Below are 21,709 nucleotides of genomic sequence, written 5' to 3' on the forward strand. Positions count from 1 at the left end.
TGACGAGCGCTCTGGACCCATTCATAATTTGCTCATTGACTAATGGCATCACTGTGACTAAAAGGTTTTAATGTACAGTTCCCCAGACAGGTAGCAAAAGCAAACACAGGAGCAAACTACTACCCGGATGGTGACTTCAACCACATTTGGTACATTGTATCTTAGACACAAAAAACAAAGCTTACCTGCTCAGCAAAAGCCTTCTCTAGTGACTCATAGTCCTTAAAGGTGACACTGCCACCATTCTCTGGCTTTCTTTCCACTGTGAACTCTGCAGAAGTAAAAGGGGGTACATAGTGGTGATTGGAATAGTCTTTATCATCTGGCAAGCAAGCACACGTAGCTATCAAATATTTTGAGGTACCGACCCACCAGTATAAAAAATCATCTATTACATCCTGGACATTGAAAAATTTGTGACATATAGTATACATTGGAAATATGGATTCCTTGGTGGGATATATTTTTGTAACATTTTCATTGTCAATTTTTGTTGCTACTTGTCCTGAATAGGATTTAGATCATCACTATTCATTTGGGAATTTTACTGCAGTCATGGATTACAGTCATTGACTACAAGTGCCCTGGACAGTACAACACAAAGCACTATACAGATGATACTCAGAAATGCTGTTTAACCCAAACATCTAGTATAATTACATTAAACATCTGCATCCATTAGAATTGATATGTTGGTGAAATTACCTCCATTTTCTGAGAGAGGCAACAGGACAAACTTGACGAAGGACAGCACCCCGTTGTCCGTCACATTCCCAGGCTCACAGAACGCCTTCTTAAGCTTCTTCTTAACAGCTGAAGCAGCGTCCAGGAGGTCAATCTTAGAGTCCTCCTCAGAGGAGCTCATCTTAGAGCCAGTCAGGCCTGGTACCATGGGGTTCATCAGATGGATTCTCTTAGTGTAGCCTAGTGATGGTAGGTACTGTAGAGGGAGAAGACAGAGTCTACAAGTATAGCAAATAAATACATGTATCACTGGCGTCAATAAAGGTTAGACAGTCAGGAAATAAGATACAAAATAAAGCAAACAGTTACTCCAAGGAAGTTTAAAAGAAGACTTTTCAACCTCCTTGGTTACTCCAGCAAAGAATTTGGAAAGTTTATTCAATACTGCAGCATTTCAAGCTCCATTCTAAAATCTGTTGCTTGAGTATCTGTTACCTTGCAGACATTACTGGCATTACTGACTTATTCAGATTTTTTTGCACATTCCATCCTAGCAATTTAAGACAGAAAAACAATATAAAAAAGACCTTCTTGAGCACATCATTTCTCTTTCAACAGAAATGTGCACTGCTGTCAAGTTCATTTTGAAAGTGTTTGATTCTTTGGTGTTACACATTTGTCATACAGACCTTCTCTGCAAAGGTGAAGATTTTCCTTTGGTCAACACCACCAAACTGGGCATCAACCTTCAGGTACTCCTCATCCAAGGCCTGGAGAAAGTGGGAAATCGTTAGCTACAACTCCTACGGACAATACATATCTCATATCATCATATGTTGTGCAGTCTCACATAACTGCCTTCCTGAGTGAAGTTGTACAGTTCCTGTAGTGGGCTTGTAGGATCCGCAATATGCAATACAGGCAGTTCATACTGACGTACAAGAGGACGTAAAACTGCTGTTTAATCTATTTTCGATTAGGTTCACAAATATCTGTTTAATCTTAATACTTATGTAAAATTCATGAAATTCTCCAAATCTCAGAAATAATACAGCATATTACAGTATGTGTTTCAGTTCCAGAACTAAGGCAAAAGCTGTAGAAACTTTCCATAGCTGCCCCCTACCTGCAGGCCTGGGTACAGCAGTCCACTGAGCAGAGGGTGGTCCACCTGCTTCACTACCTCTGCACCTGCCTTCTTTGCATCATGCTGAAAGAGACAACAACACTGCTGCATTTCTTGTCTTTTAAAGGAATCCGGAATAATGTATTTGTTACCATCTTATGTTAGAATAACAACAAGCTCTTGAATTCAGAAAGAAGATCTATATCAAAATATATATTTCATAAATAGATGATAAGTTTAAAAAAATATAGTAAACATACCTACCTCAGTAACAAGAGAGGTCAGTTTGTACACATCCAGTGTGTATTCTCTGAAAAGATATTTCAGAAAGTATTTGTGTAAGAAGAGAAAGTGACAAATCTCTATAGTTATAAAATAATGAATACTGAAGATTTACCTGACCAAAAACAGTTACCTTCTTTAGTTTTTGGTCATGATTAATCAGAATGATAGAGTTGAATAGCCACGAGCTGGGGATGGGTTTATTATGGTAATCATCAGAATTGCAAATGTTTTGATGTATGGTTCTATTTCTATACTTCAACAACTTTGGATCATAAGCGGTAAAACTAGACACAGGAAGCAAAACTACAAACTACACAAACTTCCTCAGTTTTAGTATCAATGGAGAGATTCTGACCTACTGAGCTGGTAATCGGTTCCTCTGACAAACTTGAGCTTGTCCAGAGGCACACCGATGGACTGTAACATGGCCTTAATGGCAGTCTCATAGTATATCACTCTCTGTGCCAGCAGCTCCCAGGGAGCCTTCATGTTATCCAGGTATGCATGGAGGTCTGCAAACAGTATGGTCACCTATAGAGGCAAGAACAACACAGGATATAGTATATGGCATATGAATGTGTAGATATAGTTTTACATGTACCCCATACTGTAATACACTGTATGGATGTGCCAAATTCCAAAAGTTGAAGAGAACATCAGCATGTGCCATGCCTGACCATTGACATCAAATAAGAATGCAGTAAGTGGCTTTATGTTTGCACTAATTTTAATTTGCAGAAGGGAGATTGAGAAAATGGAGTGTTCACATAGGTTTCAGGAATGAGCACTACTACTAGTCGCATAATATACACTATAATACAGTAATGAAAACACCAGTGAAGCGGTCACAGCAAAAACCACAAACATACATCCACCGCTTTTACAGTATTACAGTATGTCAGAATAGTGAAGTACGTTGCATCATGTTTCTGTTTTGAGGCAAAAAAAAAATACAATATTCGAACAATAATAAAACAGGACAATATTGCAGTATATTGCAACACTTTTGAATCTGTGTATGCAAACATGGGTGTATCACAATCTGATGTAATCACAGAGTAACACACACCTCACACCCTGCCTTAAGAAAGTCGGCGATCTTAGACATGGGTACAAAGTAGGCGACATGAGGCTTGCCCGTGGTGGCCGTGCCCCAGTAAACCTTCACATCTCGCTCCTTCAGAACCTCCTTCAGCTTCTCCTCCTGAAGAACTTCCTGCAAAGTGAAGACAACATATTTCACTACTTGCTACCTACTTGTAAGTTAGGTGTAGAGCAGGTCTGTTTCCAGGACCCGTCCTTCCTCGGACGAAAATTTGCTTGTTGGGTCGGAAAAAGAATTCACCCCATCCATCCCCCAAAATCAAAAAACTTCATGACATGAACTGATGGAAACGACAGATTTAGCAATGAAAATGAATCAAACAATAAGTGGTATTTCCGAAAATAGTTTCATCAGGTTGGCAGAATATAGGATATAAGAGATTTCTTTTTAGTATTTTACACAACCAGCAGTTACTTACATTACATCGAGAGACATCGAAACGTAAGCAATTGTAACTTTTGGTTGTGTAAAAAGAATTCTATTATATCCAATGAGTGGGATGGAAAAAATTTAAAGCTGGAGATAGCCCTGGTGTATTGTTAACTCAATCATATCTCAGTAAACCAGCAAACATTCTTACATCTAGTCGTTCTAGTTATACTCATGTTGAGGATCTCTTTGAATGTTTGATGTCTGTTCTGAGGGACAAGAATTTGTATGAGGTTCTGGAGACAGACTGTTGATTGACACATCAGCCTGCACTATGGGCCTCCTGTTGCTATATGGCCACATGAGACCTGTGTATGAGACCTGGCCCAGTAACACACTGGTCACATCTCACAACCCTGCTGACATAGTCACACAGGGATAGGCATGGGGCCTACACAGATTCTCTTGGCCAATCTCTCTCTCTCTCTCTCAGTCTCTGTCAGTCTGTCTATACAGACTATGATACTACGCAAAAAGAACCTAAGCGACAGAGACGACTACTATACAAAAAGTGTACAAGTTTAATACAAAATGCCAATAAGAAAACACAAACATTTTTTTACAACATAAGATACTGTTATTTTTAGTTGGAAACAGTTTTACATACATTAGCATGGTAATCACAATATCTGTTAGGGGGAAAGGGGCTGTATCTGATCTTTTATTAATCCTATTCATTTGTACAGGTGACCAATGTTATCATTAATACTACTACATAAAGATTTTAAATAGTACCTACCATATGCACCATTGACAAGATCATCCTCTCTCGATAACGATGAAAATTTGTTGACAGGATCATCCTGTCAATAGTGCCTACTGTATGCACTGCTATCAAACAGGACCATCCTGTCAATAGTGCATAGTTTTCTGTTATTGACAGGATTACCCTATTTATTTTGCACAGACCTGTAGGTTCCTGGTGATGAGGTGGTACTTCTCCTCTAATGACAGGCCAGCTTCCCCCATGGCTGTGATATGGTGAAAAGCAAAATTTAATTATCTTTTAATATTCTATAATAAATTACAATATATATTACTTTATGATTAAATTCTAGACCTATTTTTGGTTTTATTTTTGTTGTTTTGCTGAAAAAGAAAAATGCGTTCTGTATTGACTTATATTCTCTTTCTTTACTCTAGTCGTTATCAAAGAAAGCATGCTCCCTTATGAATTTATAACGTATCAAAGCTTGAGGTGGGAGGGGGGCAACACATGTACAAGATCCTACTAAGCCACGTTGCGTTTATAATACCGCTGCGAACATTTTCGGCTACTCTCTACATAACTATGCGGACCTTTCAGGCACTCTAGACAAAGAAATAATGTATCTTACCTGTGGTATTGTTTTTAGCTCTAACGGTGGCAGTTATTTTAGTTTGGAAATTTTTCTTTCCCGTATCCGGCTAGCGGCTGTTCGCATCACACGGTGTGAGCCTTGCGTCAGCTATTACCGCAAACAAGACTCGCTGTCGTAAAACCCGTTAGCTAAAATCTTAGCGTTTTTACTTTTAGATCATTCGCATTAGATAAACGCTATATTATTTAGATCAGCCTAATTATGTGCTGAATACCATTAACTATGGATTCGTGTTAGATTCCCTGGTGAGGGAAAGTAGCACGACATTATGGACATTTTTCGGCACTAATTTTTCGCTCCAGAAGGTTGATGACCTTTGCACTTTCTGAAGATACCCTTTTCCTCGCCTTGGTGTGTTTCGTTCCTTTACCACTGACGTGTACGTCTCCAGCTTGACCTGAGGTTTAAAGGTGTACAGATCTATCTGGTAAGTTTCTAGAAACGTCCATACGTAAGACAGGCGCGTGACCTTCACAATGTAAATAAAACAAGGTGGTGTGATACGGGTGGGAGGGGGGCAGGTCATTTTTGGTTCGAGGGGCGTGGGTTTTTATTGAGGTACACGTGTGCTTAACGTACTGCCAAGGTGTTGCGTCTTCTACATCTATAACTGCAATTGTTGACACTGCATGTTCACATCTGTTCACTAGCTAATTGAATATTGATATAGAATAAGATATGCAACCATATGTTGTTGTCATCTCCTAGATTCTTGCCAGTCAAATAATTTTTTGAAAAGCTGTGGGTCTTTGTGATTCAGTGATAGGGAATACACCATGTTGTAACTTGTATTCTCTCTCTCTATATATATATTGAACGTTAGATCATAAAGGAGTAAAAAAATTGGTATGTTATGACGGTGTACCCAAGGGAGCCACCAACTCAAACTACAGCCCATATCAGCACGAATAGACACATAAGAATATTCCTTTTTTCCCCGAACCATACCAGAGTTGAACTCCCTGCCTGGCACTGTCGTGACAGCCCACACGGATCATTCCTTGCCAGGCTGGAGGATTGCCCGCCTTAACCCGGGACCTCAACTCCCCCTACTTTGTCCCTGATGGGGTTATCTGGGGGTAGTGTAATGTAGATGTAGATGTGTAGATTTAACTTGTTTCCTACTTGACCCAGCAGGAGTCACCATGGGGCTGGTGTCAGCGTTGAAGCAGTTTGTGGTGGTTCACATCCTCATCGCGTACGTGTTCATCGTGAGCGGGATCATCTGTAACATCTTCCAGGCTGCAGGGTACCTGCTTCTCCGACCTATCTCCCTCACAGCCTACAGGAAACTGGCAGCGTTCTTCACTAACATGCACTGGAGCCGTGAGTTGGTTTTACAAGATTCTTGGTCTGCAAGCCATTTCATGATATGAGAAACCAAATTTGGATTTGTGTAGCCCTTAACTTCATACTAGTAGCTGGAATGATGCAAGAAAAAGGTGTTGTTTTATATGAAATTTGTTTCCTATTACTAGTATTAGGAAACTGTCAATGGTTGCTGAGCATCCATTCAACAGTGGAAGCCTCTATTTGAAAGGGGGTGTTAGTCAATAAGCCCTTTCACAGAGATCAGGATGCATGTATGGTGACAGGGATTCTAGGTAATTTGTGAAAGGTAAAGGCCTAGAAAAAGAAAATAAAACCCGTCTGGACATTGTCATGCAAATCGATACAATGGTCGAAACAAGGACTGTTTTCATTTTGGGGCCTTACCTTTGACATATTACCTAGAATTCCTGTCGCTGCACATGCATTCTGATCTCTGTGAAGGGCTTATTAATAATGCATTGTCCAAAGAGCAACTGTTAGTGTTATATCTACATTCTATCATTACGTATGTAGTACACCAACATTGCAAGTCAGAAATCAGGTTATGAGAACTTATGTCTGATGTCCTACATGTATCTACTGTGTTAAGAGTTTCATCATCTAGACCATGTTTGGTTATTATACATTTGAAAATGAACATTGTAATTTATTTGATGAGTTTTTTTTTCCATGGGCCATCTTGTCATCACTTAAGTTCCAAAACCAAGCTTGTTTTTAGCATGATGTCATGGTTGTTGCCTTGGTCTTAGACTTACTAGTACTTTGTTGATTGTATTAGCCAGTACACGTTTATTGAACCAACAAGAAAGTAGTTTTTTTGCAGTTTGTCCTTTTTTTCCCATGCTTGTCCCTTTTTTCCCATGCACGCTCCTCACAGAAGTGGTTTTCCTGAACGAATGGTGGGCAGGGTCAGAAGTTACAGTTTATTCTAGTGATGAGCAGTGGCAGGAACACTTTGGGAAGGAGAAGGCTGTTATAGTGATGAACCACCATTATGAGGTGGATTTTCTGCATGGCTGGACCTTATGTGAAAGGTTGCAGGTGTTAGGGGTAAGTTAGTCAGTCAGGCCGTGTGCTAACTCACGCATGTTAGTCTTATGTAGATGTATGCATACTACAAAGTTACTGGGTTGTTTGTGATAAACAAAAACATCATGACCTCATGTGCCCTATTTAGACATTCACATTTGTTTACACTCGGCTGGTGTGTATCTATTTATACCAAAAGAAAATAAAGGGACCTTGGTTCAAGGTATTTTTATCCTTGCTGTTTGTTACATGCCAGAATATTGAAATCATAAACTTTGATATGATAAAGCAATAAATGCCAAGAAGAAGGCTTACGATGTAGATTTAAAGATTTTCAAAGCTTTTTTTCTTCAAATTATTTTCAGTTTTGCCTCCAAAATCTTACATTGAATCTTAATTTTGCTTGAGTTGAACTACACTTTGAAATAGGGTGCATGGGTCTGTGATGATTCCTGTGAAGTCACACCCAACCTCACTGTCCTTGCTAACGCTGTGTGTGATATCTGTTCCTCCTGACTACATCCATACTATCATTCCACGCTTCGCTGTTTAGAACTGGTATTTCTGAACGAGTGGTGGGCAGGCTCCACCATTAACATGTATGGTACGGACGCTGACATTGGACGCATCGGGAAAGAGAACGCGGTCCTGTTGATGAATCATAAGTATGAGACGGACATGATCAGTGGCTGGACCGTGTGCGAGCGGTTCGGATGTCTCGGGGTGAGTTAGTCGTATTATCACATATGGTCTGACTGTCATGTCATAAAGAAGCCTCAGAAGGTCACCCCAAATGGAACGACCAATATGTCTTTCTTTCAATATGGGAAAAGTTTCCTTATAGACCTGTAACCTTTGCTTTGCTTGCTTGAATTGTAATATAGTGGACCAGAAATTCTGGTCACTCTAAAACGGTCACAGCTTGACCTCTTCATAAACTTTTGTCACCCCTCTCTATGATTTCAACCTCACTGATTCTTACATTTAATGTAGTTATTTGGGCATGTACATAAAATACCTGTAAGCATATACAGATTCTCATAGCTAACCTTTGTGTACCAGTGTTTCTGTTAATCTATTTTTATTCCAGAGGCAGGTGTGTGTTGTTGTTTTCTCATTGATAGTAGATTTACCAGGCAACTACATAATTATGCAAATATATATGAGCTACATTTTTTAAGCAAACTTCATGAAAACTTTAAATAGAGAACTATATCCTAATGTTTTTAGCTTGTGCTACATGATAGAAATGATTTCCTTTTCAGAACTCTAGGACACCAAAACAGATAGTTACAACAATGCAAAGTGTTGTTTAAACTGAAGGGTGCATAATTCACTGCATATTGTGGGAAAAAAATTCTCTACTAGATAGGTAACATGTGTAAGCAAATGCAACATATTTCAACCATCTCCCACCTATGCAAAAATGGACTGTTCCAAAAGTGAATTTAAAAAAAAATTACCTATGGTATGGTTGAAATATAACAACTCATACTTGACTTGTAAGTTGTACACACATAGAAATATGAATACGTGAGATGCAACTTAGTATTTGTAGCTAGATACTATCATATTGTAGTCTGTCAAACTTGGTTAACACGTAATCACAGTATTCCTGTGTATTTGTAAGCCTGGAAAATCTTTAAAGACTAAGACTAGCCTACTGTTTTCAGACATCCCGAGCCCTTATAAAAGAATCAGTCAAGTACCTGCCTGTTGTTGGCTGGACCATGTTCTTCATCGAGTTCCTCTTCCTGAAACGTGACTATGAGGAGGACAAGAGAACCATCGTCAAACAGCTGAAGGAACTACAGAACTATCCAGACAACTTCTGGGTAGGGTTTTATGTTTGCAAGATTAAAATCATTGTGTTGTTTAAGAAATAGAACCGGTAATGCTTGCTTTTTCAGAGATAAGGAAAACCTGCCCAAGAAGACCATTTAAGGAACCAATTTTAGACCACCTTTGAATGGTGCCGACTTTAGACAGGATTGTTAATGATTGTGTCAATAGGAAAGCTTATCAAAGGGACTTCCAAAAAGAGTTCATATCGGTTAGGTGTTCCTTATGCCAAGGTGGTCACTTGTACAGAGTTGGCTGAACAAGTATGTTACATAGACAATAATGTCAATTTGGTCTGACTTGTTATTTAAAGTTTTAGGATATGTGTTATAATGTGGTTTTCATGTTGAATCATTCTGATAAATGATTTATGAAAATGGCCGTCCCATCCAGCTCCTACTGTTCTGTGAGGGCACACGCTTTACTGCAGAGAAGCATGAGAAGTCCATGGAGGTGGCCAGGAAGAAGGGTGTGCCTGAGCTGAAACATCACCTGCTGCCTCGTACCAGGGGCTTCCTACTCTGTGCACAGGGCATCAGGGAGTACAGTAAGTGTTAAACTGAGTCCTAATCCCTCCTTACTCGGAAATACGACAAGTAAACTCCCGGACACACACATACACAGAACAACGTGTGTATGAGACTCTCCATTCAGACTGGGCTGTTCCATTCGTGAAGGGGGGGGGACTAACCTATTATAAGTACAGTAAGATGTTCTTGATGTGTTTCTATTTGTCATGATATTAATCAAATACTCCACTGTATCTATAGAATTCTTTACAGTCTGTTTTTTGTTGTATGATAATAGCATGATCACAGCATGTTGTTTAAATTTGATTATAACTTAAACCGAAATATGCATTGTTTATATATGTATACATATATATATATGTGATGAATTGAATGTGTCGCTGTATTGCAAATAAAATATAGAGTTTAAGAGGACATTTAATTATGAAGCAGAAACATTGTTTATAGACACATGAACATGAAGGTTATTTAAAGCTTAAGACAGTGAATTCCTTTGGTCAGATAGAGACTGTGATGTAATCATGAATCTTGTCTAATACATACCCATACTTCAGTTCCAGCCTTCTATGATGTAGAAATTCACTTTCCCAATGGCAGTGCAGAGCCAACATTAATGGGTCTGCTGAAGGGAGAGGCACAGCATGCCCACATCTATGTCAGGTAATTATAAGGTTTCTGTGGTCTGTTTATTATCAAAAAAAACTAGAGACAACAGACAACAGTAGCAGATATATTCTACTCCAGCTTATGCATACACATGTATGTTGAAACCAATCAAATTTATTTATGTCATGTCTGATTAGATAATCCTGTCTGAAAATATGATTTGATTTTTTTACAGGAGGATCCCTACAGAGGAGGTACCAGAAGATGAGGATGCCTGTGCTGAGTACTGCCATGAACTGTATAGGATAAAGGTTGGTAGGTCTCCAAGCCATATGATAAAGTAGAGAGAAATGTCTGTTCAACTTCAAGAACAGAAAATGTACCAATATGTCTTGTGTTAGTGCCATGACTAAGTAGTTTAATGATATATTTATTTATCTATTTTCAGTTTTTTATTAGGATAAATTTTGGGTTCATATATTACCAGCTGTAACAGCACCATTAAGATTTATATTTCCTAATACATGTATGTGGAAAATATCACTGTCATCAAAAATCTTGCCATATGTTTTAGCCACTGTCTTCACTTTTTGTTTGTTTTATCCACCGGACAGGAATTTAGAGTATTTTTTAGCAAAAGATCCATAATAAGTGAAGAAAATATCACTGTCATCGGAAAGGTTGTGAAATTTGCTTGGAAAAGTTGTGAAATTTGCCATGTCTTTTATTCACTGTCTTTACTTTGTATTGGTTTGTTTGATCCACAGGACAGAAATTTTGAGTACTTTGAGCAGAATGGTCGGTTCCCGGACAAGGTTCGCGAGATCCCTCGGAGGCCGTACACACTGATCATCATCATCTTCTGGTCCGTCCTGCTGGTGGTGCCCCTCATCAAGTACCTGGTGGGCGTGGTCATGTCAGGATCCACCCTCATGATTGCTGGAGTCATCATGGGCGGGGTCCTAGGTAAGGTTCTTAAAAATTACAACTAACAGATTCAAACAGTCTGATTCCCTACATGACTTGGTTCTTTTAAGAACAGTACAATTATAGTCAAACTCATGCACAGTGATTTTGGCGGTAATTGATGGCGATAGATGCAATTGGCTGCTATGTGCTTGGTACAATTAAGTGAATGAATAAACCTTTCATTATCATTATTATAACTAGTTGTGCCTTGCTTTGGGGTCATTTTATTGACATGCAATTGCAGATAAATTCAATGTAAGTACATAGAGTCACAGCTGTGATTCATACATTTTGTATTGCATTGTGGCCATCCTAGCTTATGCTTGGGTCAAATTTCTAATTCCCTGCCAGGCAGTTTTGGTACGAAAAGTATGGTACAACATAGGACAAAAATCACAGAATGTACCAAAATCATTACAGAGCATAATTTGTGCATATATATTGCTATACACTTAAAATTTTCATTTCTGCAATCAGTCCATCCTTGCCCAGGCTAAGAAATGTGACCCTAGCACCATACAATATTGAACCAAATCAAATTAGATCAATAAATGCTTTTCTGTTGCAGTTTCACTGTTGCTGCAGAAGATGATGGAAGTAACCCAGATCTCCAAAGGCTCCAGCTATGGACACACCAAGGGGAATGATAAGAAAAAGGAGTAGCCTGCAGTGGACAATGGTAATCACCTTTCATATGAAAACTGTTACAGTAATAGAAGAATAAGAGTGATGGTATGGTCGTTCACAGTCCAGACATGTGTACTAATGGTCCTGTTTAATATAAACATGTCATATACATGTAAGTACATTCTTATGTAGTATCACAACAAGTGCTTCCTAAAAAATCATCTGGAAATGTGTGCAGCTAACAATACAGATTTTGTCTTGCATGGAAAGCTATGTAATAGACTAGGTACATGAAAAACATGAATACTCAATATGTGACTTTTAAAGAGCCGTGGCCCTGTTTTAGTTTTTATGTGTTTTCTTTTTACCATAGGTAAATGCAAGGAAGTATCTGTACGACATACTGTAATAGTATACTGTACTAGTTTGTTTGACTCATTGTTGTGGCTATAAAGTCACTTGAAGTCAGAAAAAAGATATGATGCTTGATCCTTTCCAAGTGTATTGAATAAGTGAGAACTTATTCCATGTAATTATGATATTGTGCTCTTACAATTGAACACAGCCTTATACATAGATGTATTGTGATTATCATTAAGGCATTCTTTGTTGATATTTGCAGTGCTTTGATTTATCAAAAGAAGATGAGACTTATAAGATGCACTGCACTGTAGGTTATATAATATCTAATGTGTGTTGTTCCAGTGCCTAACCTGTGATTGTGATAAATATTATCTACCATGCAAATAGATGCTGAAGTGGTATAAAAGTATAACTGCAAGGTAAAATTTGATAACTGATTATCAAGTGACATCTAAATAGTTGAGCTGTGGCATCGGATAAAACTCTTGAAGGTGACGGCAAAAAAGAAAGCTGTATTGCTGTATTAACAGGATGTAAATGATAGTATGATCTCGTATTATCTTGGACGTAGAATCATGGTTGTCAGTTAAAAGGACATATCTCTTCTTATCATTACTTTCACATAGTGCAGGTTGAGCTGTAGTTTTCTTTTCTATAAGCTTGTTTCCTTGTTGTCTCACACATTGATGTCTTTAGTTACTTCTCAAAGTACATAGTTTTCTGCTGATCATGAACTGGTAGCAATTGACCAAAAGTGAAAATATGTTTTACATGCAGGTTGAGATTCTTTTTGGTTTTGATTTACTACTTTTTTCTTTATCATAAGTTTCTTTATTGCAGTAAGTTACTTTTAAAGGGTCTGACGAAGATACAGCAACTGTTTATTGTATTGTGCATGTGGCCAAATTTTGTGATGTTTGTTCTTGTGAATTTGCTGTTATGTAACGTATTTATTTTCACCATGATTTTATGTAACTGATGAGTTATTTTAGAAATATTGTATTTTCCACATGTACACAGTACCTTCTTAAATGCCATACTAAATCATGTCTCAGGATAATGGATTTGCTATGTGAATCTAACTATATTTTAATTTTTTGCGTGCAATAATTTGTAGCAGAAGACTAGAACGCAAATATGATGAAAAATGCTAACAGAGTGCTGACTTATGCAATTTCTTTGTGGGTATGTGTGTGTGCATGTTAGTGTGCATGTGTATAATAGTGTGCCTTTGTGTGCGTAAAAAATCCATAACAATACAAATTTTGTAGTTATTGTTAACATGCTCATAAACTGATAACTTGGATTATGATCTTTCCATTTAAATAGTGCATGGAAATTTAGATATTATTTGCATATTGAATATAGAGGCAGCAACCTTTCTGTTAATTATACAGGTTTTGCAAAATGGCAGGGGTTATAAGACTGGGTGGTAGTTGTAAAAAAGGATCGAGGGTTAGGATGGAATGTTTGCAAAAATATGTTTGAACAGTTAGCATTTCTGTCCCACTGTATATACTAGAACACATTATTTGAAAGTCCATTGAAATCAGTTATCAAAAAATAATTTGACACAGGTAGTTAGTGGCTGGGGAAAATCAACATAACATACATACTCTTGGTGCTGTACACCTTCCACATGCCTGTCCTTAGTGCTGAACAACATCCACAACATAGAATTATATATGTACCTGTCTCGTGCTAAACACGGGACAAACATACCTGTCCTTGGTGCTGAACATTATTCACACACGGGGCAAACATACCTGTCCTTGGTGCTGAACATAATTCACACACAGGGCAAACATACCTGTCCTTGGTGCTGAACAAGATCCACATACATAGAGAAACACATCTATTCCTGGTGCTGAACAACATGGACATACACCTGTCTCGATCCTGAACATCATCCACACTCGAGGCAAACATGCCTGTCCTTGGTGCTGAACGAGGTCAACGCACACACACAAACTATACTTGCTGTTCGAATTCATGCTAAACATAATGCTCATATGCGCGCGCACAAACACACGCACAGACACACAAATTACGAAGCATGAGGAGAGATTGCGATACTGGGTTCAATTGAAAGGTAAGAGATACCTGCCTCCCACCAAGACTGTTTTTATTTTCATCAGCTTTATAGACTATTAGGGACAAATGCTACATACGACTCACGTGTAACTGGAGGTTTCACATAGTCCAGACTGATCAGTCGACATCCATGCAAGTAAATGTCATCAATGGCAATACAAGAACTGTTAAGCTTTTTTGCTAAGATCAGGTTATAGGCTTAGCACCAGTGTCATCTTTGTAGAATATGATCGGTTCTTATTGTTGTAAGGAGTATAATTCTACATGCAACACATCATAACTCAAAGTTTCGAACAAGTCAAGACTGTTTTCACACAGCTGAATTTTGCAGAGCGGAATTTACGTCAGGAACGTGTACGCTCCCACTCCCGCTATCAGCACACCAACCACAGCCAGCACGATGGCTCGGGCCTTCTTGATACGTTTGATGACCCGGTGCTTTCTCTCGCGACTCTTCATGCTGTCGGTCAGCACGGCATCCAGGTACAGATTCAAATCTGTGGTGTTCACCATTCGTACATTGTCCATAGAGGTAGTGCCCGTTTTGTCGATGTCACCGCTGGCTTTCCTCTCAAGTGAAGAGTTCGGTTTGAGCTCAAGCTGGGTCATGTTAGCGGCGGGGCTGTCGTAGGTCTCTGGAGAGGAGTCGTCGGGTATATTTGACACAGGGCGGCGAACCCTCACGGTGCTGCGGTGGTTATCTTCGGCCGTGAAGCCCCAGTTCTCGTATACATCCCACTCTTCACCTCCAAGCTGTGGCTCCCCCGTTGGGACCTGAGTGTGATCGTTAGCCGTGGGAAACTCCTGAACGCGGAAACTTTTCCAGCCCTCGGACTCGAGAGTCTCCGTCTGCTCAGGAACTTTGGCATTCTTCATGTCACCTGTCGGAGGGGTCGTGGACTTGGGATCAAACAATGGAGGGGCATCACTCGATCTCATGGCGTCGGGAACGCGATGATCTGGAGAGTCGTCTTCAGCAAAGTCGCGCTTCGCCCGGACACTATCCCATCCGCTCTGCCCGGATCCTGAGAAGCCTTCGGGATCTGCGGCACCAGCTGGGAAGTCTTCCCAGCTTTGGTGCGAGGGATCATTGGTGGCATTCCCATCGGTGACATTCACATTGGTGGCATTCACATCGGTGTTGTAGCTGGATGGCACCGTGATACTAGTAGTCACAGCAGCTACCTACAAACAAAACACGTTCAATCTCATTACATACATGGACGGATTAAGGACAATTGTGTGATGTCAAAATCAGGGCTTCTTGACTTGGAAACTTATTAGTTTTCTATCAAACGGTTGTCTAGATTTCACCAAGCTTTCAAATGGTGGATGAATCATGCAATGTATTATAAGGAAGACAGGCAGCAAGAGCTTACATTATCACTATCTGCTCGGTAGTCTCCCCAGCTTCGATACAGGGGAAAGTTGGTGGCAGACACATCTACATCGGTTCTGGAGAAGGACTGTACTGTGAACGTCATGGCAGCTACCTATAAAAACATTCATTCAATCAGAATAATAATCCATGGTTTCTTGACTCGGCCACTTCGAATCACTTTTGTAACATATTGGGTAAACTTTCTCAACTCAATTGAAAAGAACATATCGGATTAAGGTAAGAAAGACAGGCAACGATACCCTACCAAGCCTGCTCTACATGTTCGCCATTGTCTCTGGATTCCGTAGTGTACTAAAGGTACTACTGTTTTAAGTTGTGAAATGATAAACTGTTGTTGTAGAAAACTTACCGATGTCACAGCAAAGAGTAGCATCACAGCTACTTTGAGGTACCGCTGACGTCCATCTTTCTTGTCAGCTTGACTGTCTGAGGGAACAAAGGACGGAAAGGTGACCGCCCGGGCCCGCCGGTGTCTCCGTCTGCCGCGTCTTCTGGACATATCGTCAGGAGTCTAAACTAAGCACCAGAGGAACTGAAATGTACGTCCGTCTCTTCGAACGGCTAGTCGCAACTGTAAACAAGTTACGTCGAACTCCGTTGCTAGTCTAGAACACAGGGATTTTGTAGTTCTGGAACAACTTTTCGAACGGCAATTCGTAGTAATCGCCCAGATTGGCAGGTCAGTATTGTAGTGTTTTAGTGAGCATGTTATGGTGCTAAAAGTGTTACGTGATGATCATTTCTGGTTTCTAGTTGCGCATTCAAGTCTGGGGGGTTGGAGATGGGTTAACGTCATACCATGGTTCAAAAGGCTAAGCGTCAAATAGTGACTCGCCTACAATGTCCTATAGCTGAAGTTCCACATTCCTTGGGGTCATCTAAGGACACATGGGCAGTAGTGCGATTGGATGTACGTTCTATCATTTCTTGTGACGTTATTTCTTTATTTATTGACCTGTGACGTTGAGTCTTAGGTTGTGAACAGAATATGTACACCATACCTAAAACATCATAAGTTTGTTTCCAGTCCCCTGTCTGACGACAAAACTGTTCAGGTAAGAACCTTACTTTTTGCTTTGCCTATTTTATTCATCTAGTATAATTGACACTTACTTCAAAGGACATATCTCTGTTGCTCTCCATGCGCACTTGTCGTCGCGTTGGGTACGTTAGGGTGTTTCGCACAGAGCCTAGAGGCCCTGGGTTCGAATTTCTGGTGTGCACCAACGTTGTGCCTTTGGGAGAGGCACTTCACGTGTCAGGTAAAACGGTAAGTATCTAGCATTGTGCTAACTTCTGACTTCCCTCAGATAGGACGTTAGATGTATATGCCCCGTTCGTGTCTGAGAACTGCACGTAAAAAGAAAGTAGGGGTCCTTCACTGTGTGAGTGGCTCAAATGAACCCGTCCGGATACTAGTACGCACATCGTCCTATAATTCCGATGATCCCATGATTCCCTGGCAAGTGACCACAATTTCTTTCTTTTTCCTTCCTGTATGTTGCACTATACTATAAAAATGTTACTACATTCTTGTTTAAATCTCTCACAACAGTTGCACTAAGCATACATGCAGTGCCGGTCACTCAAATGCCAGGACCGACTAGACCCAATTGCGTAGGGCTATTTATACCAATTTACTTGACATTTGATCATACATTTGTACGCTTAACACATTTTGTCTAGATTCGAATCATGAACACTGATATGTACAGTAACAAAGGTGTGATGATAGTATAGTCTCTATATACCGTAACAGTTACGTAACGTGCCATGTCTTGTGAAAAGCTAACGTCTGACGTACGGGGCATGGTCAAAGTTCTATTTTCTGTTGTCTCTACTCGTAGCGTCAGCGAAAATTCTAAATCATACCGTCAGTTTTCTTCATGAGTGCACATATATGTAGTCATATCTAAGTTTTACAGTTGCCATCAAAGTCCTGTTTGTTGTGTATTGTTTGTGCTTCCATTAGTTGACCTGCCACACGCCAGGCCAACGTGTGCGGTAAGTAGCGTTACTTATCAGACATGCCAGCGTCACACGCGCGCTTCATAGCAACGTTGAGATTATCAGATGGACATTAGGGTCTTAGAGCAGCTAGTGTAGCAGATCATGTGTCTGTTCGTTTGCTACTGTGAACTACTGTTTGATAGATCGCCATAACAATATATCACGACACCCTGTCAAGTAAACTAAGCACTTATATACACTTGGGACGGATTAGTGGATTATATAAATCAACCACAAGGTATTTTCATCTGCTTAAATGATTAAATGATGCATTTAGGCAGGTAGGTAAATGATTATTAATGGCAAACGTTCGCTTGTTGTTATTCTCGTGAGATGAAGTTGATAAATCAATCAACTTCTCAAGTTGAGAAAATAATTGTGCTTGTCACACCAGCGAACTCTAGGTCGCTCGGACAGATGTGTGTAGAGTATATGTGGACAACATTGAAGATAAACAAATAAGTTCTACATATACGGAACCCGTACTTGTATAAGTATACCAGAATAATTCATCGTCCACGCGTCCTATAAGCGGTTGTGCTCTTTTGTATTATGTTGTAACAGAACTAATAAGACGCAAACGCTTGTACCCGTAACAACAGTACGTTAATTGGACGTTCCGTACTACCAGGCGCTACCAAATGGCAGTATTGTGCAGCCTGGAAACGCTTTCAACAAAACGCTTTGTGGGCGTCAAAAGACCAGGGTGTTTTCATTTCAATAAGTAAGTTGAAGAACCCATGATGAGTGTGGACAGCGGCGAGAGAAGGGCCCTTTCGGTGTGAAGGCCTTTTCTGTAGTGTTGATATTGTTACCTGGTTACATCAATGGCGCAGTGACTCGGTACATGTTCCTCAATGAGTGTCTAGTTACCTGGGCACAGAATGGACGGCGGCGATTGGTCCCTGGTGGCCCCTATGGAGAAAATGGAGGCCTGTGGTTGGTCGAAAAAACAGGTGAGCGTAAAGCCTTCGGGCCTTTGAACGATTCCACTTCAACTGCTTCATGCCAGGTAGCTATGCAACATTCATCTGTATAAACAGCTTTGAACGCTTAGGTTTGTCCATCAAACTACAGTTTGTATTGATAAACATTACAATGATTGAGGTTCCATGTGCGTAAACAAGGTAAGAAGGCCAGCTCTTGGATGTATGTTTTGAAACCTACGTTGATCACCCCTACTAGATATTTGGAATAGTCAGATGACCTCCCGGCACGAGGTCAGGTTCTATCCTACCAGACCGCTTACCAGTGGGCGGGGGTGGCAGCATAAAAGTGATCCTAACACAAACATACGGCCACAAAAGGTGACAAATCCAAGGCAACGGACTTGCCATGGAGTCACCGAGACCGCTTTGGCTGGTCTTGCAACTGGGGACCGCTGTCATATGCTAACCTGGCCGATATAATCCTCGACCCCACCGGCTTGATCGATTTTTCTCGGCGCCGCTACCCCCACTTCACTGAAACAAGTTGTGACACTGTTTCCACGTTCACGCAAATATTTGCCGGTCCGCCAGCCGCAGGTATCGATCGCTGAGCCGTAAGTACACGTCCTTCTTTGTTGGTCTAATTGTTGTACAGTCGGGGCTCCGCCAACCTGAGGATTAGACGCCCCGGTTTCGAGAGGTTTTTCTCACGATCTCCAACTGATCCTTGCATATATGAGACTCCGGAAGGAAAATCTTACAGTCAGTCCCACTTTCTTGGGTACGTCACATTTCTATTAAGATTTCACATCTCACTCTTACTATTAACGTCAAGGGCTCAACGATGCCATAGCCATACAGAGGGAAAAGGCAGGTGAGAATCCCGTATGGTTTAACCACAGGTGTTAACAGTGACTCTCGCACAGTGCACGGGGAGGTCGGATTGTCAATGGGTTGGTAACGTAATTATGTAAGATTTGTGTCGGATTTTCACATTCAGATTTTCCGATGTTGGATCCGACAGAAATCCAGAAATCAGGCCAAATCAATGGCGCCCGCCCATTGTTTTTCCGTCAGTCTTCCGATGCGTTCCCAATAGATGTTGGAAATGTGTCGGTTTTAACGCACCGACTGGAGGTCACTTGAGGTCATGACAGGCGTCAGGCCCCGATTAACAGGATAATGTAGGAATATCTCGATATGAATAAACGAGCTACAGAGTTGATACTGTTTTGTTGATTACATATTTCCTTTTATGTTACATTTTTTAACTAGGGTAATTTAACAATTTTTTTAGGATGCCCAATTTTTGAAACCACTGTCACTTTCGGTGGCTAGTTGACCAGTGCATTATGTTGATCATGACTAATGTCGTGTATTCCCATTCTGCAGGTTTGTCAATACCGTCAAAGTTTGAGGATGGAGATGTGCTGTCACGGAAGAACCGATTTATCTTATATTATCTATTGATTTATCCGTTTTGTTCCTGTTGAGTTTGATTTCCTGTTGATTTATTAATGTTTCACTGTTTTTCTCAAAAGTTTGTTTTGTCACTTTAACACTAACTCTCTAATACTAACACTAATCTAGGAACTAACACGTTTCGAAAGTTAACATGAACTCAGCCAAAGACAGTCCACACAGACTATAGTTATTAACAAGATAATAGACTGGATATTATCACTTGATAAAAAAGACAAAGTCAAGCATTGGCCAGACCATACGAGTAGAAGACGGATCAACCTGACATCGCTATGGAATAAGCTTCCTCGGACTTGCTTCCCCATGGGTACAATCTGAAACTGTTTAAGACGTTCGGACTACCGGTGGCTGACTTGGTAACGGTGTACTGTGGATTTATCAGTCCTATTCTGGAATATTGTGCACCAGTGTACCACAACAGTCTTACAAGCAAACAGACCGCAACCTTGGAACTTGTACAGAGACGCGCCTGCCGAACAATCCTCGGGCGTAACTACACTGACTACTCATCAGCCCTGCAACAGTGCGGACTTGAAACACTGGCGGAAAGAAGAACAAAATGACACAATGTTTATGAACTGTAAACTATGTATGCTTTTATTCATGTTAAGTGAACTATCCACTTAAACAGCAATTCTCTCCGAGATCATTTGTTTTAAAGTGCAATCACGTGCTAGAAATTGATTGTGTATGTTAATTATATTAAGTAAGCAGAGATTTTAATGTACAACAAGTCACAATTCAGCCCCTGGCTGCCAGTACTTTGTTTTACTAATAAACCATTTTTGATTGTTTGATTGATTAAGTCAAGGGTTAACAGACATCTTTCACAATACAGTATTATAACCCAAAACGTTTGAGTGGCTCCATGAGCCTTTGCGGTGAATCCTATATATATATGGCCTCCTTCGGTCATATGGCCTCCTCCCCCCCCCCCCCCCCATCTACCCAGGTGAATCCTAAGTAAATAAAAAAAAGATAACCACTGTCCGATAATTGGTAGTATTTTTTCTGAATCACCGTAGTTTAAAAATACTGTGCGTCGAAATGGGTCCATGAAAGCCATGAAGATATTTTCACGCAAGTGGATGCCATAACGATTTTATAAAAGATGTGTCATCGGTAACGGCCATGAAATGCGCTTCAAGTTTCTGCCGACGTTTTGCATCTTCCGCAATACGTCCTGCAATCTTCCGCAGAATTAGAACACGTAACGTTAAAAAAAAAATTCTGGACGTCCCGCAATCATCTGCAAAAATTGTATGAAAGACGCCAGAAGGTTTCCGCATACGCAAGAGATATGTTGCACATGTACATAGTACAATAGTAGTTGAAGGTAGGAGGTCCATAACAGATCAGTCAGAAAACATTTTTATTTCCCAAACAAAGGTGCTTTAATCAAGAAAGTGTGGTATTCATTTTTTGGTCCATCTATCTATGATAAGCAACTGGGTTGACGGCTCAGCAATAGAAAATGCTCATTTACTGGACCTCATTAACATAA

The 21,709-nt window shown here is 40.2% G+C and overlaps 3 protein-coding genes across 8 annotated transcripts in view; 1 reads left to right on the top strand and 2 right to left on the bottom strand.

Annotated features, from left to right (window-relative positions):
- Window positions 1–4,607, bottom strand: part of LOC118422707 (tyrosine--tRNA ligase, cytoplasmic-like) — a 9,405-nt gene extending 4,798 nt beyond the window's left edge. The window contains exons 1-8 of the mRNA XM_035830414.1: window positions 4,539–4,607; window positions 3,165–3,311; window positions 2,451–2,626; window positions 2,075–2,120; window positions 1,811–1,894; window positions 1,374–1,454; window positions 706–940; window positions 186–271 (exon numbers count right to left, since the gene is read on the bottom strand). Of these exons, the coding sequence (XP_035686307.1) occupies window positions 186–271; window positions 706–940; window positions 1,374–1,454; window positions 1,811–1,894; window positions 2,075–2,120; window positions 2,451–2,626; window positions 3,165–3,311; window positions 4,539–4,598 (915 nt within the window). The 5' untranslated portion in view covers window positions 4,599–4,607. The remainder of the gene's footprint in view (window positions 1–185; window positions 272–705; window positions 941–1,373; window positions 1,455–1,810; window positions 1,895–2,074; window positions 2,121–2,450; window positions 2,627–3,164; window positions 3,312–4,538) is intronic.
- A 666-nt stretch (window positions 4,608–5,273) lies between these two features.
- LOC118422708 (1-acyl-sn-glycerol-3-phosphate acyltransferase delta-like) lies at window positions 5,274–13,446 on the top strand. Of its 5 annotated transcripts, none has more exons than XM_035830415.1 (9): window positions 5,274–5,417; window positions 6,128–6,316; window positions 7,200–7,372; window positions 9,025–9,186; window positions 9,587–9,740; window positions 10,278–10,383; window positions 10,565–10,640; window positions 11,097–11,295; window positions 11,867–13,446. In XM_035830415.1, the coding sequence occupies exons 2-9, from the start codon at window positions 6,136–6,138 to the stop codon at window positions 11,959–11,961; spliced, it is 1,146 nt and encodes a 381-aa protein (XP_035686308.1). In that variant the 5' UTR covers window positions 5,274–5,417; window positions 6,128–6,135; the 3' UTR covers window positions 11,962–13,446. The 5 variants fall into 5 exon arrangements, with proteins under 5 accessions (XP_035686308.1, XP_035686310.1, XP_035686309.1 ...); XM_035830417.1 differs by lacking the exon at window positions 7,200–7,372 and adding an exon at window positions 7,905–8,074; XM_035830416.1 differs by having other exon boundaries at window positions 5,348–5,417; window positions 6,125–6,316.
- A 922-nt stretch (window positions 13,447–14,368) lies between these two features.
- LOC118422632 lies at window positions 14,369–16,631 on the bottom strand. Of its 2 annotated transcripts, XM_035830286.1 has the most exons (3): window positions 16,134–16,631; window positions 15,762–15,875; window positions 14,369–15,567 (listed from the first exon to the last, which is right to left on the bottom strand). In XM_035830286.1, the coding sequence occupies exons 1-3, from the start codon at window positions 16,281–16,283 to the stop codon at window positions 14,722–14,724; spliced, it is 1,110 nt and encodes a 369-aa protein (XP_035686179.1). In that variant the 5' UTR covers window positions 16,284–16,631; the 3' UTR covers window positions 14,369–14,721. The 2 variants fall into 2 exon arrangements, with proteins under 2 accessions (XP_035686179.1, XP_035686180.1); XM_035830287.1 differs by lacking the exon at window positions 15,762–15,875 and having other exon boundaries at window positions 16,134–16,629.
- Between the last annotated feature and the right edge of the window lie 5,078 nt (window positions 16,632–21,709).

This window comes from Branchiostoma floridae, chromosome 9 (genome assembly GCF_000003815.2).
Source record: "Branchiostoma floridae strain S238N-H82 chromosome 9, Bfl_VNyyK, whole genome shotgun sequence".
NCBI lineage: Eukaryota > Metazoa > Chordata > Leptocardii > Amphioxiformes > Branchiostomatidae > Branchiostoma > Branchiostoma floridae.

Coding starts and splice junctions, on each gene's coding strand:
- LOC118422632 (XM_035830286.1), bottom strand. CDS start 16,283: ATGTCCAGAAGACGCGGCAGACGGAGACACCGGCGGGCCCGGGCGGTC. Junction 15,876..16,133: donor TACTCTTTGCTGTGACATCG/GTAAGTTTTCTA, acceptor ATGTTTTTATAG/GTAGCTGCCATGACGTTCAC. Junction 15,568..15,761: donor ACCGAGCAGATAGTGATAAT/GTAAGCTCTTGC, acceptor TTTTGTTTGTAG/GTAGCTGCTGTGACTACTAG.
- LOC118422708 (XM_035830415.1), top strand. CDS start 6,136: ATGGGGCTGGTGTCAGCGTTGAAGCAGTTTGTGGTGGTTCACATCCTC. Junction 6,317..7,199: donor CACTAACATGCACTGGAGCC/GTGAGTTGGTTT, acceptor CGCTCCTCACAG/AAGTGGTTTTCCTGAACGAA. Junction 7,373..9,024: donor AAAGGTTGCAGGTGTTAGGG/GTAAGTTAGTCA, acceptor TACTGTTTTCAG/ACATCCCGAGCCCTTATAAA.